This window comes from Sparus aurata, chromosome 19 (assembly GCF_900880675.1).
Source record: "Sparus aurata chromosome 19, fSpaAur1.1, whole genome shotgun sequence".
NCBI classification, from domain to species: Eukaryota; Metazoa; Chordata; class Actinopteri; order Spariformes; family Sparidae; genus Sparus; species Sparus aurata.
In genome coordinates, this window is record NC_044205.1 from 20,328,921 (window position 1) to 20,343,790 (window position 14,870).

The window sequence follows — 14,870 nt, forward strand, 5'->3', positions numbered from 1 at the left end:
TTTAACAACAGCTGACGCGGTTAACAAGGTCTCTCCGAAGGACTCGCCTTCAAAGACCTCAAAGGCCGGGTCCTCCTAAGGATGCAGACCCTGAATTGACACACAGCAATTGTCTCTTTTTAGAATTTTGAGACCTCTGTGACAACTTCCTGATTAGCAGGATCCTCTATGAACCATGACATTTTTTATTATAAATGATGAAACCAGCTGCTGCAGCAGCAACAGCAACAAAAGTGCCACCAGCAGCAGCAAGGACTACTAGAACTGGCGCACTAGTCACCGGCCCAGGAGTTCCTTCATCGTCCTGTATTCCAGCTGTGGGACCTGCAGAGCAGAAAACAGGAGTGAGGTGAGACCAAGTCAACGACACAAATTCAACAGAATCTTGACTCTACAAACTCACCTAATTCTTGAACATCCAGGTGAATGGTGCTGATGAGTTTAGGTGTGTCTCTCTTTCTGCGTCCTGCGTTTCCCTCTGCGACTACACACTCGTAGGTTCCGGAGTCGTTGGCGGTGACGCTCCTCAGGATAACCGAACCATCTCCGTTTTTCATCTCAGGATCTCTCAGCTCTACTCGACCTCGGAAAGAAGGTTCCTGGAAGTTTTCATTTGGTATTCCATCTCTGAAGTGGAACAAGTATTTGTCATTCTTTGGTTCAGTTCTTCGCCACACTAGCAGAGAGACGACACCGCTGGAAGCCTGACATGGAAGTGTGACGTCTTCTCCAGGCCTCACTGTTATCTCCTGTGGGTCTGAACAGGAAAAAGCAACTTAAAAAAACAAACGTTTAATGTGAATAGTTAACACAGAGCGCAAGGTGCACCATTCAAGTTATTCTTTGTAAATCACAAGTGGAACATTTTTAAAATCTTGGTCTGAGGTACACATGAGCAGTAGCATCTGTCGAGCCGAGGTCTCCACACCAACACCAGACACTGTACTGATTATTAAGGTCAGGTGTTGTTAAAAATAAAACCATTTTAGCAAGGAGCTTATGATCATGCATGTGGATGGTGCTGCCACCTCCATGCTTCATGGCGGGGCCGGGGATGATGTGGTGATGTGCAGTGTTTGGCATCTATTCTGATGGCCAAAAAAGCTTCATTTCAGTCTCATTAGAACCTTCTTCGAGTTGACCTTGGAGTCTCCCATATGGGTAAACTCCATGGGCAGTTCTGGGGGGGGGCCAAACAGGGGTCGGTGCCCCCGTAACTATGAGTACGCCCCCCCCCACAGGGAGTCTGCATCAATAATACAACGACACATTTCCTACAATGATTTTGTACTGAAGGGAAAGGTGGAAATAAAGTGTCTCAGCAGTTTACTATGGAAGAGGATTAGGGCCACATATGTATCTTTTTTTTAGTTCTGACTTTAAAGTCAGAATTCTGACTTTTTTCTCAGAATTCTAAGATTAAAGTCAGAATTCTGGGAAAAATTTCAGAATTCTGAGATCAAAGTCAGAATTCTGAGAATAAAGTCAGAAGTCTGGACATGTAACTTTTTTTAGTTCTGACTTTATTCTGACTTTTTTTTCAGAATTCTGAGATCAAAGTCAGAATTCTGAAAAAAAAGTCAGAACTAAAAAAAATGTGGCCCTAATCCTCTTCCGTAGTTTACAACCCAAACCAAATTGTTGAAATTGTAAATAGTTTTAAGTCCCATTTATCCCTTGTCTGAATGAAGGATTTGTCTCTTTTTTTCCCGGGTTGTGTGTGCCCCCTAACAAAAAAGCCTGCCCTGAGCTTTCCTCAACACTTGCTTCCTCTTTGCCACTCTCTACCATAATGCGTTGACCAGTAACGAACCCAGGCAACCCCGCTGCATAAGTTTTAAACTCCTGCAGAGTAGTCGCAGGCGTCTTGGTGGCATCCCTCTCTGGCCTCAGGCCTTCACGGTCCACATTCCTTAATTTCATCATTCAGGGTTTCACTGAGCTCGGTACGGGGGAATTCCACACGCCCGCTTCTCGGCATAAATGGACCTTTCCTTTCTTTTTCTTCTTCTTCATCTTTTACCTCCTCTCTCCCTCGCCCCCCTCCAGCTTTCTCGCTCTTTCAGCGGGGTAACCGATAAAAACACGTTATCGTATTTATTGATAAATATCAAAGTCACAGAGCAGGTGAGAACGCGCTACAGCCACAGCAGGAACACGTGCACAGCCATTCACTCACTACACTGTCTCGAGACTCGTAACGCTCCCCATCACTCCTGTACACATGTGGCGGAAAACTATGTGACACGGCTGCAAACAACGCCGTGGAAATATTCAGTAACGTGTTGTGTTTCCATTGACTACTCACCGATCGGTCCGGACCGATAATGATGCAACATCAGAAGGAGCAACACCACCGCGGAGTCGCCTCCCATCTTAGTGAGACTCTGGGAAAACTCTCCTGTTCACGCTTTAATTTGGGAGAACGTTGAAAACTGTTGTCGCTGTTCCCAAACATTCGGGACGACTTATCTGTATCCCAAATACTTTAAATAGCTTCCACGTTTCCGTTGTTTGCGTCGATTTCCGTCGTTTTGGACGAGCCCCTATGTGACCAAACACTTTGGAGGAGGAGTAATGACACAAGAGGGATGATAAAGCGTCGCAAATCATAGCAGAGACTATTAAATAACGGAAGCCCAGTGAAGAAAAAGAAGGAAAGGGAGGGAGAAAAACGTTAAGAAGATACAGGTACAGTCACGTCAATGTGATGAAGCGAAAGGAAATTAATAGTTTAATGCATCGTAGTTACTGTTGTTGGAGCAGAGTGTGTTACTTCGGGCGATAGTAGCATTGTTTATTAACCAGTAAAGAAGAGCTCGAGTCGACGTAAGTTAATGTTACTCCACCTTAAATTCATCAGGGACGTTTGGAAAGTTAACCTTATTCCTGTTCAGGTGTCATTTTACCTGTAGGCTGTGTTTTCCTGCTTGTATGTTAGTTAAAATGCTATTCGTTTTCCATCCCCTTTATAAATAATAGGGTCGTTGTAAGCCTTTGGTTTATTGTGTCATAGTTTGTTTACATCAGTGCTAAAGTGCAGTAAAAGTGTATTACTGTTAACACCTTAGCTTTCCCATATCATTCATATACACTGCGCTTTACTGCTTTTTGCACTCTGGTTAGACTGAATTGTATTGCAATGACAATAAAGTTGAATGTATCTCATCACTTTTTCATTATTAGTCTATATAAGTCTTATGTATAGCACACACACACCAAGCATCTGTTTATTATTAGAATGTAACATGCAGTGGTCACATATACTTCTCTTCTCTATTCAGGTGCACTTTTGAAATATTTCACCACCAGCCCAGTGACACATCACGTGCTCCTGTCCCTCTACCTGAGCACAGCAGAGTGACACAGCATCAGGACTAAAGGCTGCACCTACAGACACACTACCCACATGGCAACATCGAAGGAGTTGGAGGTCGTTTTGCAAAGCGGCTGACAATAGATAAGCAAGAGATGGCACTTGCTCAGGCTGAGAGATAATATGTTTGCGCAGTGCTTTATTTATATTGTATTTTTTATCACTTGTTTCTCTCTTCAGTTTTTATTTGGTGTGATATTTTTTCTTGAATAATTACATGCAGTTTCTGTGTGAGTGTATGAAAATTGACTGTGAAACTGACTGCGATGCAAGAGGGCACCGGCTAAGATCTTGCCTAGGGCACCAAATTACTCAGGGCCGGCACTGTGTATACGGATGGGTTATGTATAAAATAAAGAATTGATCTCTATCGCAATTATCCGCATGATCGTCCATTATTTTGTCTGCTCTGTGCTGTGGGTTATAACCAATCCAGTCCTTTTTACCTGTTAAAAAACCTTTAAAGGGCCAATACAACTCCTTAAAGGCTGTATTTCACCTGCTAAAAATAGATTACATTTCTTACCTTGTTACTGAGAGGTTATTGCTGCATCAAAATTAATTGAATTCACTTTTGGTGGTTATATTTGACAGATAATGATCAATCCAGTCCTTTTTACCTGTTGAAATGCCCTTAAAGGGCCAATACAACTTATTAAAAGGTAGTATTTCATCTGCCAAAAAGTGATTACAGCTGCTACCTTGTGACTGAAAAGTTGTTTCTGAATCATATTCACTTGATTTCACTCTTGGTGGTTATATTTGACAGATTATAGCCAATACAATCCTTTTTACCTGTTGAAATACCTTTAAAGGGCCATAAAAGGTTGTATTTCACCTGCCAAAAAGTGATTGCAGGTCACACCTTGTGACTGAATGTTTGTCAATGAAGGGTTTGTTCGCAGGTCTCCAGTACTACTGAATATGTGAAAAAAAGTCATGTAAAGCCTTTTGGGGCTGTGTCAGCACCAGGTTCTGGAGGTGAAATGTTATGCACCAAAATACTCAGGAAAGTTTCGCGTATATCAGAACCTACTGGATAGGGATTTAACGTGTCAGTATTATGTCATGAGTAGACATATATACTAATAACGCTGTATCATTTAAGTCCTGTACCTCTGTTGCACTCATTAAAGATAGTTTAAAAATAATAAATTGAATTGAAATTGATATAGCAGGAGCTATGTCCATTACACACATCCCTTCTCAAAACCTGATGCCTACATTACCCAGGATGTAACATAGCCACTGTGAGACATCAATGGAGGATTTTTGACAGAATACATGCAGCTTCTTCTGGAGTGACAAAAGGCTTTTAAACTCTGTGTTGGTGCGTTCTTACTCACGATAGGCAGCAATACATTAAGTAAAAGCATCTTTATTTGTGTGTGTTTTACAGTAACAGCAGTGTTCACTTGTGCCCTCTGTGAGAGTCCTTCAGCCTCTCTGTGTAGAGAAAACTGATACATTCACAAACAAAGCATCAATTATTATTATTATTTCAAGCCTGGGTGAAGTTCTGCTAACAAAGCGTTCATCGTCGTCATTATAATCAGCCTCAACAGTCCCAGACAAAAAACACCTCTAAGGTCAGATGTGATTGAGACTGAAATGTAAACAGTTTTATCTGAAGACAAAAGCTGCTTGGACAGTTTCAATTAACAAGTATTTCAAGATCAGTAGCCGCTAACAGAGACAGTTAAACATCAAACTTGCTAATGATTCATAAATCTTTGTCATTTATTTATAAACCAAAATACAAAGTGAGGCTTGTTCACAGGCACAATCGTCTTGCAAGGTCCTCCAGCACCATGGTCAGTAGGTTTTACATTGTTGAAAAATTGTAGAAAATGGACAATAATGTTTTTCATTTATAGTTCACAGTAGGATTTTAAAATGTTAGCAATCACAATTCAAAATAATTAAGTATGAGGAAAAAAATAAATACTGCACATTGTAAAGATTGTAAAGCTCATGGAGGCAATGTGATTGTGATTTTGGTCTACATAAAATTGATTTGATTTGATTTCATAATTACTTTTATTCATATTCTCACTCTCCTTTCCTTATTACACTCGTTAGAACTTGGATGCACCTCTCTTGGCGCAGTATATGTGCACTGAGCCGTCTTCTGGACAGGTGGAGGTTTTGGAATATTACTGTCAGATACTGTTCCCCCTCTGTTCAGTATGAAAGGAGGCTCACACAACTTTCAAATTCATACTCCTGACTTCTTTCCCCACAACAGATAAGTCCTGTGATTTTCAGGCTGATATCATTAAATTTGACCATTTAAACAGGGGGAACGCATCATTCCTCACAACAGATAAGTCCTGTGATTTTCAGGCAAGAAGTCAGGAGTATGAATTTGAAAGATGTGTGAGCCTCCTTTCATACTAAACAGAGGGGGAACAGTATCTGACAGTAATATTCCAAGCTGTCAGGATGTGCTTTACCTGCTATAATGGAACTGGATTTAAGATAAATATGATAAAATAGCGATTTATATTCGCCTATAAATGAATGAGCACATTTTGTTCCAAAAGTTCATAATATTCAAAATGAAAAGTCTCTCAGAAATATATTTTTTATTAATAGAAATAACAGTAGTTGGTTGTGTTAATAAAGACATAAAAACACAAACATATACGCTGTTGTCCCAGTTTAAAAATATAACTTGACAGTCATGAAATTTGGATTTCACGTCTACAATACAACATCCTCAGATAAAACTTGCTAAAAAAAGTTTGTTTTGAACCTTAGCTCTCTCCACAGTGCCTCTGTGGTACGAGCACAACAGCTCGGGGGCGAGCTTTTTGCGAACGCGCGCTTCCTTCGCCCTTCGGGGCATTTCGGAGAACATCATCCAGGAGGGTCGCAATGGAGCGCAGCTCTGACTTCAAGCTGGACATTTCTCCATGCCTCTCAGCTGGGGAGGAGCACCGCTGACCTTCCACAGACAGGTCCATGTCAAAGGTATAGCAGGCAATACCTCTGTATATTTTACCAGACGGCAGCAGGGTGGACAGACTGGACCGATATTCAATACCATCTCATATTAGTCCAAACCTGAGCTGGAGATTAAACTTCAGAAATATCTTTTAACTCATGAGCTGCTCACGGAAATCATGAACACACCACAATTCACATATTTATGTCACACACATACTGAGATGCATGCTTGTGTGTGTCAGAGTTTTCTGGTTCTTTTCTCTTCTAAATATTTGAACATGGCTAATATTAGGTCCTGACTGAGTCCGGATTTTCTTTCGGTCAGTCTCTTTTCAGAATTTTGAAACTTTAGGTCAACTTTCTGATTAGCAGGATCCTCTATGAACCATGACCTGTGCCAGCGGGACATTTTTTATAAATGATAAAACCAGCTGCCGCAGCAGCAACAAGTGTCCCACCAGCAGCAAGGACTATTGAAAGTGACACACTAGCCACCGGCCCAGTAGTTCCTTCATCATCCTGTATTCCAGCTGTGGGATCTGCAGAGCAGAAAACAGGTGTGAGTAGTCACCAAATCTGAACGACACAAATTCACATAAATCTTGACTCTACAAACTCACCTAATTCTTGAACATCCAGGTGAATGGTGCTGATGAGTTTAGGTGTGTCTCTCTTTCTGCGTCCTGCGTTTCCCTCTGCGACTACACACTCATAGGTTCCGGAGTCGTTGACGGTGACATTCTTCAGGATAACCGAACCATCTCCGTCCTTCATCTCGGGATCTATCAGCTCCACTCGACCTCGGAAAGAGGGTTCCTGGAAGTTTTCATTTGGTATTCCATCTCTGAAGTGGAACAAGTATTTGTCATTCTTTGGTTCAGTTCTTCTCCACGCTAGCAGAGAGACGACACCGCTGGAAGCCTGACATGGAAGTGTGACGTCTTCTCCAGGCCTCACTGTCATCTCCTGTGGGCCTGAACAGGAAAAAGCAAAAAGCAAACATCAAAACATTTCTTTAAAAAATAATGTGGGTACTTAAAACACAAGTGGAACATTTTTCAAATCTGGGTCAGAGGTACACACGACCAGGAGCATCTCTTGTTGAGCCGAGGTCTAAAAACCAGCACCAGACACTGTACTGATTAATAAGGCAAAGTGCTGTTGAGAAATAATACAGTCTTTGCAAGGAGTTTATGATCATGCAGAGTCAGAGTGAGTTAGTAGAAGTAGTAACTGTCACAGCATTTCCTTTCATGAGGCAAAATCAAACGGTATCCATATAAACTGTTGTCTCATCCAATATCTTGTTAAAGGAAATATTGATATACCTTAAAACTCAATTACCACCAAGCGCTACTGACTGTACAGTTAAAATGCTGCGTCACTTAAATATAGTTAAAATAGAACAATCCAAGTTATAATAATTAAACTCTGCCAATTTAAGTATATTACCATTTACTAGGGCTCAACCAATGTGGCTTGAACAGTGTCAATACCGATTATTAGGAATCAAGGAGATTGAAAGCAGATATTTGGGACCAATATTCATTTGCAGTAAAAATGAAACTCATTGTGACAAGATTTCAACAACCAGTGATGGAATACTGAATACTTCCTCTCCACTACATTTATCTAATAATTCAGTCAGTAGTTACTTTGCAGTTTCTGTGTTTTTAACTGTAAATAGAAAAAATAGCTATCTAAAATTATATATATGTATATATATATATATATATATATATATATATACACACACACACAGCTATAATGAATACATATGATAGGAGGGCCTCATAGTGCATTCAAGAGCACCTGTTAACTCAGAAATATAAACTGGGATGGCCTAGAAAGTTGTTTTAAAAACGGGAAATATTCTTTTTTCTTTCTTTTGCCTATAAAAGGTATTCAGCCAAAATGGAGTCTTGCTCAATGTAAAAAAAAAAATTAAAAAAAAAGTTGAAAACGATACGGGGAAACACTGGCTGCTCTGACTGGAATCCTCACCGGTGAATTCCCCCCCCCCCCCCCTCCCCCTCCGAATCACACGCACACACACACACCTCTTGGACCCGCCCATGCCACCACATCAAAATAACATTTACACACATTTGAGCATATTTTACACATGTTAACAATAATATAATTACTCCCTCACGCGCGTGTTGCGTGGCAGTCTCGCCTATTGCTACGGCGACACGTGCGCCTGCTGAGGGAAAATCGACCAGTCACATGGACATCATGCCGGCATTTTACCACAGTTTTAATGTCTGTATGTGGAGAACTTGTCATACTACAGGCGAGGGACAGTTTCTTTCCTGTACACTGTAATTTACTTTTACTTTCTCTCATACAGCACGTGTTATGTGCCAACTCTACCTAATATCTCGTTTCCTGACCGCAGATTTTAAAAAGCGCAGCTCGTAATGTAGTCCGCTTTACTTCAATGCACATGGCGAAGAAAACAATGATATGACACGATTTCAAACATGCCTTGAGAATGTTTAGCAACGTCCGATGTTTCCATCAATTACTCACCTGCCGGCACAGAGCCAGAGTGGAGGGTCATAATCAGGATCATCACGGATGCGCGTCCCATCCTCGCCATACCCCTTCATCATTTGATAAAGAATGCGAGCGACCCCGGATCTTATCGCTACTCACCCCCTACCCCTACGTGATGTTAGTATGGGTTGTTCCTGACGGTAAATCAGATGCTGTTGTTTTCTTGGAAAGTACACAGACTTCACATATGTCATGACGTATAGTAGTTACAGGGCGTCCTCTGTATGGAGGGTACTATAGGTCATAAATACAATCAAAACGACTTAATGGAAAAATAAGAGATGAAATTAAAAGTTTTCTTTCTTTCCACATTATCAGGAGAAATTAGGCTGTAATAATGATTTAAATAACATTTTAAAAAAGCAAATTGAAAAAGCCAATTTAAAATTACATCAAAGACATAGGCCTAATAATAATCTTATAATTTAAAACGTCAGAAAAACTTTTCCTCATGTTTACTGACAGATTCTGCGGGGACCACATTAATGTAAAATTTGACTTTGAAGTTGATAAGCAGAAGCAGAGCTATCATCTTGACCACATTCTTCCTCCTTTTTAAAACCTGATGCCTACATTACCCACGATGCAACGTAACCACTGAGTGACATCACTGGAGGATTTTTTTTTAACAGATTATCTGCAGCATCCTCTGGAGCAACAAAAGGCTTTAAACTACTTTTTTTTCACATATTGCAGCAGTACTCCCCGTAAATATACTCCAATATTCAAAACTGGTGGTATGGAGTTCGACTTTAAATTGAGCTTGAACTTTCTTTATTTTGAACCCCTAGATGTCATCAGAGAGCAGCAGCAGGTCCGTTTCCTGTTTTTCAAAGGAACATTTAATCATCCACTCTGTTCTTCATACAGGCAGGACGTCGTGCTTTCATGATGTTAAAACTAGTGATGATAAAACACTTCATGCAAGTATTACCTCAAGGGATGTTGATGAAGAGTCTCAGTCATCCAGGTCCTGGTAAATCTACGTGCTGTATCGTAGGCAACTGGACTTGTTTCAGGTTCTTGGAGATGTTTCAGCTTTCACCCAAGAGGCTTCTTCAGTTCTAACTAACTGGAGAGGAGCTGGCAGGCTTTTAAACTCTGTGTGGGCGCGTTCTTACTAACAAAACAGCAACTATAAGTGTACCTCCAGGAATGCAAAGTTAACTGTGAAGCTGTTGGAGGGAGTGTTGAGTGTGCATAACTGCAACGACATATCTGCATGCTGCAATGGCCAAGGCTCAAGTGCATTGTGAGCATTTGGATGCTTGTTTCTTATTGAAGCATTTGAAAAAAAAAATACTACATAAACAAATTGCCTGATTGTTGGCAAGTAGGACTTGAATCCTAGACGTCTGTGTCCTCAGAGAAGATGACTTACTGACATGGTTTCCACACACCAAGTTCAGGCAATGACGTCGAGTGTTCATTTAAACCAAAAACGTGAAATAAAACTCAGAAAGACGAGGAAAAACATCAGTATTGTCTGGACCAGATCAAATTGGAAAGTGTCGTGAGATAACCTTTGTTGTAAACTGGTGCCACACAAATAAAGATTGATTTGAATAATGACTTGACGACTTGACTGATTGATTGCGTGATTGACTGGTGATTTTTGTGTAGTGATTTGACCACAGACAGCAGTCTTGTATGCCCGGGTGCTGCAAAGAGTGTTGGTGCAGGTTGAGACTTTCAGCAGTGGAGGAGTGTGACGGGTAAAGACGAGCTGTAGGTTTTGTGGTAGAAAGGCGTTTCTGTCGAGTTGTTTGCTGTACAGTTCAAAGTAGAGGATGCCATTGGAGACTTCACACCTACTGCTGCAAAAACCAGCCTGAAGGTTTGCAGCGTTTGTTCAGTCGGGTTTCACGTTCATGTCATAATTTGCAGTCTGTGTCAGGTGTTGCTTCTCATTTTTATCTCAGCTTCTTCATTTAAATGTTGCTCTTTTTTAAGGTTCAGAGCTTACTTTTGTGAACTGCATGGCAATTTTTTTTTTTACAACTCAACAACTAAAATCTGTTGGAGAGGAAACCACAAAAGTCACAGTTACAAAGGACTTACTTGCAGTTCTCTATGATCAAACCACATGTTAAGATGGAGGAATCTTCTCTACTTTTGCGGCTGCGTAAGTGCACTAAAAATATCAGCTTAAAGAAACTTTGCGGCAGTGTTTGGCTCAGAAATCCCCCCTGTAACATGAAAATAGTCTTGGGAGAAAAGGTTTGCGTGGTTGTGAAAATGTTTTTCGTGAACGTATGAGACTTTTAAAAAAGAAGATCAGCTTAGACTGACAAAAGGTCTTTGCTTTAACGTAGCATTGTAAAGTAAACGTTTATTAGCGTTACGACTGGTTTCTTATGAATCTAATTGTCACTAAGCCAGAGAATAAATCTCCCTGGAGCCTGGCACCAGTTCTGACTGCTTTCACATTTCTACTATAGACTAAATGATTAAGATATTCACATTTCTTCTTGAGTTGTTGTTCTCTGTGACTCTGACTGAGGAAGTCGGAAACTCTTGGGTGTGTGAAAGTTGTCTGTTGCCTCCGTTGTGTTCTTCCTTCAACTTCCAACAACTTCCTTCTTTACATTTTTATACAATAACCAGGCCAAGATCAGAGTGTGTGTGTGTGTGTGTGTGCAGCTCTCTGGTGTTGTCTTGTCTTGTTTGGTCAGAAACTGAAAGCAACCTGAGTCTTTCTGTTTCTCTTTAGTTCTGACTTCACTGCTGTGCTGCACAACAAAACAAGGTGAGCAAACTTCTTCTATCGCAGCCTGAAAACCCGCCTGACTCTTTTCCAGACAGAAAAGTTGGTGTTTAGAATCTGGAGAGGGTTATTGTGAACAAATGCATTTCAGCCACTGCTTCCTGTCGCCCTCTCCTTCCAGCCTACCTGACCGTGCGTCCGAGCAGGTCTCAGTTCTTCAGCTGGGAGTCCGTCTCTCTGAGCTGCCAGGTGGACCACAGCTTCGCCGGGTGGATGTTTCGGAGGAACACGAGCGATGAACAGGAAACTACATGTGGAGCCAGCTGGGGAAAAGTAGATGGTTCTTCATGTCATATCAGTTACATCGACCCATTGGACAGCGGGGTTTACTGGTGCGAGTCCACAGAGGGAGCGACCAGTAACACCGTCAACATCACTGTCACTGGTAAGATCAGACTGTGGAGCAGAGTTCATGTAGGGAAGGTGTTTTAGACGTAAAAGGCTTCAAGTCACGTTTAAGTCAACTTTTAATCAACATCTGGATTATCGGCAGCTTTATGTTTTTCAATCTCGCCAGACAGTTTGATCAGGCTGTTGTGCAGGTTGGACTAACAGATACTAACATTAAAGGGGTAATGTAGTTTTTGAGAGAGATTTTTTTAATCAGAAGACAAAAACTAATCAAATAAACCAACGCTCTTTGTTTTCATGACTGAATTAACTGAATAAACAAACTGACCTTAAAGGAGAACATCATTTCATACTGTTTTACTTTGTGCATACGTGGCGGACCCTGGCACCTTTCTAGCTTCGAACGTTTTTCTGATGACGTTATTCACCTCTGAGAACAGCTTGCTTGGTCAGTTCTAGAAAACAGTTTGTATTTTTACCTCATTAAAATTGTATACATCAAAATTATGAGCTTGAATTTCCCCTCCAAAACTACAGGCTCGCCGTCATTCATTGTTTGTATGTCCAGTAGCGTGTAAATGGAAGGAATGCTGTGTTATCTCTGTGTTGAGGTGGTGCAGTGATCCTGCAGAGTCCTGTCCTCCCTGTGACGGAGGGGGAAGATGTCACTCTGCACTGCAAAACAAGACCAACCCCCTCCGACCTGACGGCTGGTTTCTATAAAAATGGCTCCCTCATCGGGACCGAACCCGCAGGTCACATGACCATCCACCACGTTTCCAAGTCTGATGAAGGCCTCTACAAGTGTCACACCAGCACTCACGGGATGTCTCGACCCAGCTGGATCGCTGTCTCAGGTGATGAGATTTCCCTTTTTTTTTTTTTTCAGGGTTTTTGTCATGAAGATATTCAACTACCCAGGTGGGGTTCTCTGCACAGGTAACCCTACAAATACAGCCCCGCCCCCTGCCTCGTCCTCGGCCTCCGCCCACCTCGTGGCCAGACTGGTCTTTCACTTGGTTGTGTTCTTTCCGTACGGCGTCTCCACTGTCCTGATGGTGTCTTTATATCGAAACAGGCCCACAGGTAGCTCTGAATAATCCACTGACCTCCAATCAATCATTTAATAAAGTATCTCTTTGAATCAGTTACAGTTAAGCAGTGTTGATTAACTTTGACCTCGTTTATCACTGTTTACAAAATGAATCAAAAATGTGTCATGACCCACTCATCTCCACAGCAACGGCTCCACCACACCGAGCTGAGGGCAGACCGGCTGAGGACTGTGACGACCTTGTGGCGGTCGGCATCGTGCATCACTTCTGAGCTGAACAGACCACAGACAGACTTTACTGTGAGGCCTTCATCAGCAAGATGATAGCTATGGTATGATTGTGATACAGAAGGCCTGAGGGGCAGGTGAAGATTGTATTTTTTCTGGATATCTATTTTCTTAGCGTGATCCAAGCTGTTTTCTCTCCTGTGTTTATGACTTCATAACTGGTGAACAAAGAAAGTTTTGCCAGGATAATCAGTCAACCTTTTTATTTCACTTTTAAATTAGAAAAAAAATAAATGCTTGTGTGAAATTGAATGAAAATGTTTTTAAATTGCACATGAATGCTTTTAATCCTATTTAGAGAATGGGGTAGTGGTGCACTTCAGCCTCTTGTGGTCAAAATTATTATTGAATCTGCTTCACACATGAAAAAGCCTTTTTCTCACACGTTTTCACAGATGGATAAAAAAAAATTATCACATCCGTCTTTGAAAATCTGAATATTTTGAACAACTTTTGTTGCATAATTTGTTTGTTTGTTTTAGTCGCTGTGCCTGATGTTTCTGCTGCGCTCGAGTCGCTGCAGAGTAAATACACACCTTCCCACATCATGCTAATAGAGATTAGCCAGATGAGAATTACTTGATGTGGTTTGATTGTGGCTAACAGAATGAGACACCTAATTCTTATCTGAGTGATCTGGTTTCTTCGGAAATCTATAAATCACTACAACTGTTTTATAAACTGAGTGTGTGGCTTGAAATTCACACATCTGAGTCAGAAGTCTGTTCTCGCAGGGAGGTGACCAAAACCAAAACAAGCCTGGAGTTCCCACAAGATGACACACTTGGCTTTTTGGTTTGGTTTGTGTTAGTGTTTACATGAGGTTTGGTGTCACGGTTAGGGCAAGTCTTCATGGAAACATATCTCAAGGCAATGTCTTCCAAAATGACAAAAGTCTGACTCATATTCTTTGACAGTCAGTGAGGATTTTAAACGTCCTTGTGAGAGCATTTTTGAAAGTGAGGATATTCTTGCTTGTTTTCAGGATAAAGAGAGGTTCAGTGTAACGGGTTCTATTTGGGTTCTCTTCACAACAAGCCAGCCAAATATGTCTAGTTTGGTTTGTGTTGTTGCATCATGTGGTGACCACACATGATGCATTATGGTTTGTAGTCCGTCCAACTTGTTCTTGGCTCACTGTGTCAGCTTTGATTCTAAATGTCTTGCACTTTCATCAAAGCAGCATTATGTAGAAATGTGTATTTTGTTTGATTTTTCACTTCTGAGAGCAACGCAACTGTTGTAAATAAAAATATTTGGGAATTCTTGCCATGGTTTCCCAGAACACATTGCACTGTAACAAGATGATGTTCACTTCACCTGTTAGTTCTTTTAAACATGCAGTATGTCAGAATCGGCCCCATCTCAAATTCATACTCCAAACAAGTAGGGGGCAGCATATCATCAGAGTCGCTAACTTCTGCTAACTGTAGCTGCTGTTAGCTAGTTAGCTTGGTTAGCCGTTCAGCATGCGATCTGAACAGGGGGGCTCAGAGTGGTATTCTGAAAAAGAGAACAAG

The 14,870-nt window shown here is 41.2% G+C and overlaps 3 protein-coding genes across 5 annotated transcripts; 1 reads left to right on the forward strand and 2 right to left on the reverse strand.

Annotated features, from left to right (window-relative positions):
- LOC115570286 (nectin-4-like) lies at positions 1-2,583 on the reverse strand. The gene is made up of 3 exons (XM_030398761.1): positions 2,309-2,583; positions 404-757; positions 1-324 (listed from the first exon to the last, which is right to left on the reverse strand). The coding sequence occupies exons 1-3, from the start codon at positions 2,373-2,375 to the stop codon at positions 167-169; spliced, it is 579 nt and encodes a 192-aa protein (XP_030254621.1). The 5' UTR covers positions 2,376-2,583; the 3' UTR covers positions 1-166.
- Positions 2,584-5,993: 3,410 nt separating this feature from the next.
- Positions 5,994-9,927, reverse strand: LOC115570262 (myelin protein P0-like). 2 transcript variants are annotated; one of them, XM_030398720.1, is made up of 3 exons: positions 8,864-8,974; positions 6,949-7,302; positions 5,994-6,867 (listed from the first exon to the last, which is right to left on the reverse strand). In XM_030398720.1, the coding sequence occupies exons 1-3, from the start codon at positions 8,931-8,933 to the stop codon at positions 6,707-6,709; spliced, it is 585 nt and encodes a 194-aa protein (XP_030254580.1). In that variant the 5' UTR covers positions 8,934-8,974; the 3' UTR covers positions 5,994-6,706. The 2 variants fall into 2 exon arrangements, with proteins under 2 accessions (XP_030254580.1, XP_030254581.1); XM_030398721.1 differs by lacking the exon at positions 8,864-8,974 and adding an exon at positions 9,825-9,927 and having other exon boundaries at positions 5,995-6,867.
- Positions 9,928-10,712: 785 nt separating this feature from the next.
- Positions 10,713-14,650, forward strand: LOC115569705 (Fc receptor-like protein 5). 2 transcript variants are annotated; one of them, XM_030397753.1, is made up of 6 exons: positions 10,713-11,015; positions 11,604-11,639; positions 11,779-12,042; positions 12,620-12,865; positions 12,948-13,094; positions 13,249-14,650. In XM_030397753.1, exons 1-6 carry the CDS (start codon positions 10,964-10,966, stop codon positions 13,332-13,334), a joined length of 831 nt encoding a protein of 276 aa, XP_030253613.1. In that variant the 5' UTR covers positions 10,713-10,963; the 3' UTR covers positions 13,335-14,650. The 2 variants fall into 2 exon arrangements, with proteins under 2 accessions (XP_030253613.1, XP_030253614.1); XM_030397754.1 differs by lacking the exon at positions 12,948-13,094.
- Positions 14,651-14,870: the final 220 nt, after the last annotated feature.

Bases quoted from the DNA above. Each gene is read 5' to 3' on its own strand.
- LOC115570286 (XM_030398761.1), bottom strand. From the start codon at position 2,375: ATGGGAGGCGACTCCGCGGTGGTGTTGCTCCTTCTGATGTTGCATCAT. The intron at 758-2,308 runs GTGAGTAGTCAA...TTTCCTGTTCAG, and splicing joins TTATCGGTCCGGACCGATCG to ACCCACAGGAGATAACAGTG. The intron at 325-403 runs GTGAGTTTGTAG...TCTGCTCTGCAG, and splicing joins CCTGGATGTTCAAGAATTAG to GTCCCACAGCTGGAATACAG.
- LOC115570262 (XM_030398720.1), bottom strand. From the start codon at position 8,933: ATGGCGAGGATGGGACGCGCATCCGTGATGATCCTGATTATGACCCTC. The intron at 7,303-8,863 runs GTGAGTAATTGA...TTTCCTGTTCAG, and splicing joins CTCTGGCTCTGTGCCGGCAG to GCCCACAGGAGATGACAGTG. The intron at 6,868-6,948 runs GTGAGTTTGTAG...TCTGCTCTGCAG, and splicing joins CCTGGATGTTCAAGAATTAG to ATCCCACAGCTGGAATACAG.
- LOC115569705 (XM_030397753.1), top strand. From the start codon at position 10,964: ATGATCAAACCACATGTTAAGATGGAGGAATCTTCTCTACTTTTGCGG. The intron at 11,640-11,778 runs GTGAGCAAACTT...CTCTCCTTCCAG, and splicing joins GTGCTGCACAACAAAACAAG to CCTACCTGACCGTGCGTCCG. The intron at 13,095-13,248 runs GTAGCTCTGAAT...TCATCTCCACAG, and splicing joins ATATCGAAACAGGCCCACAG to CAACGGCTCCACCACACCGA.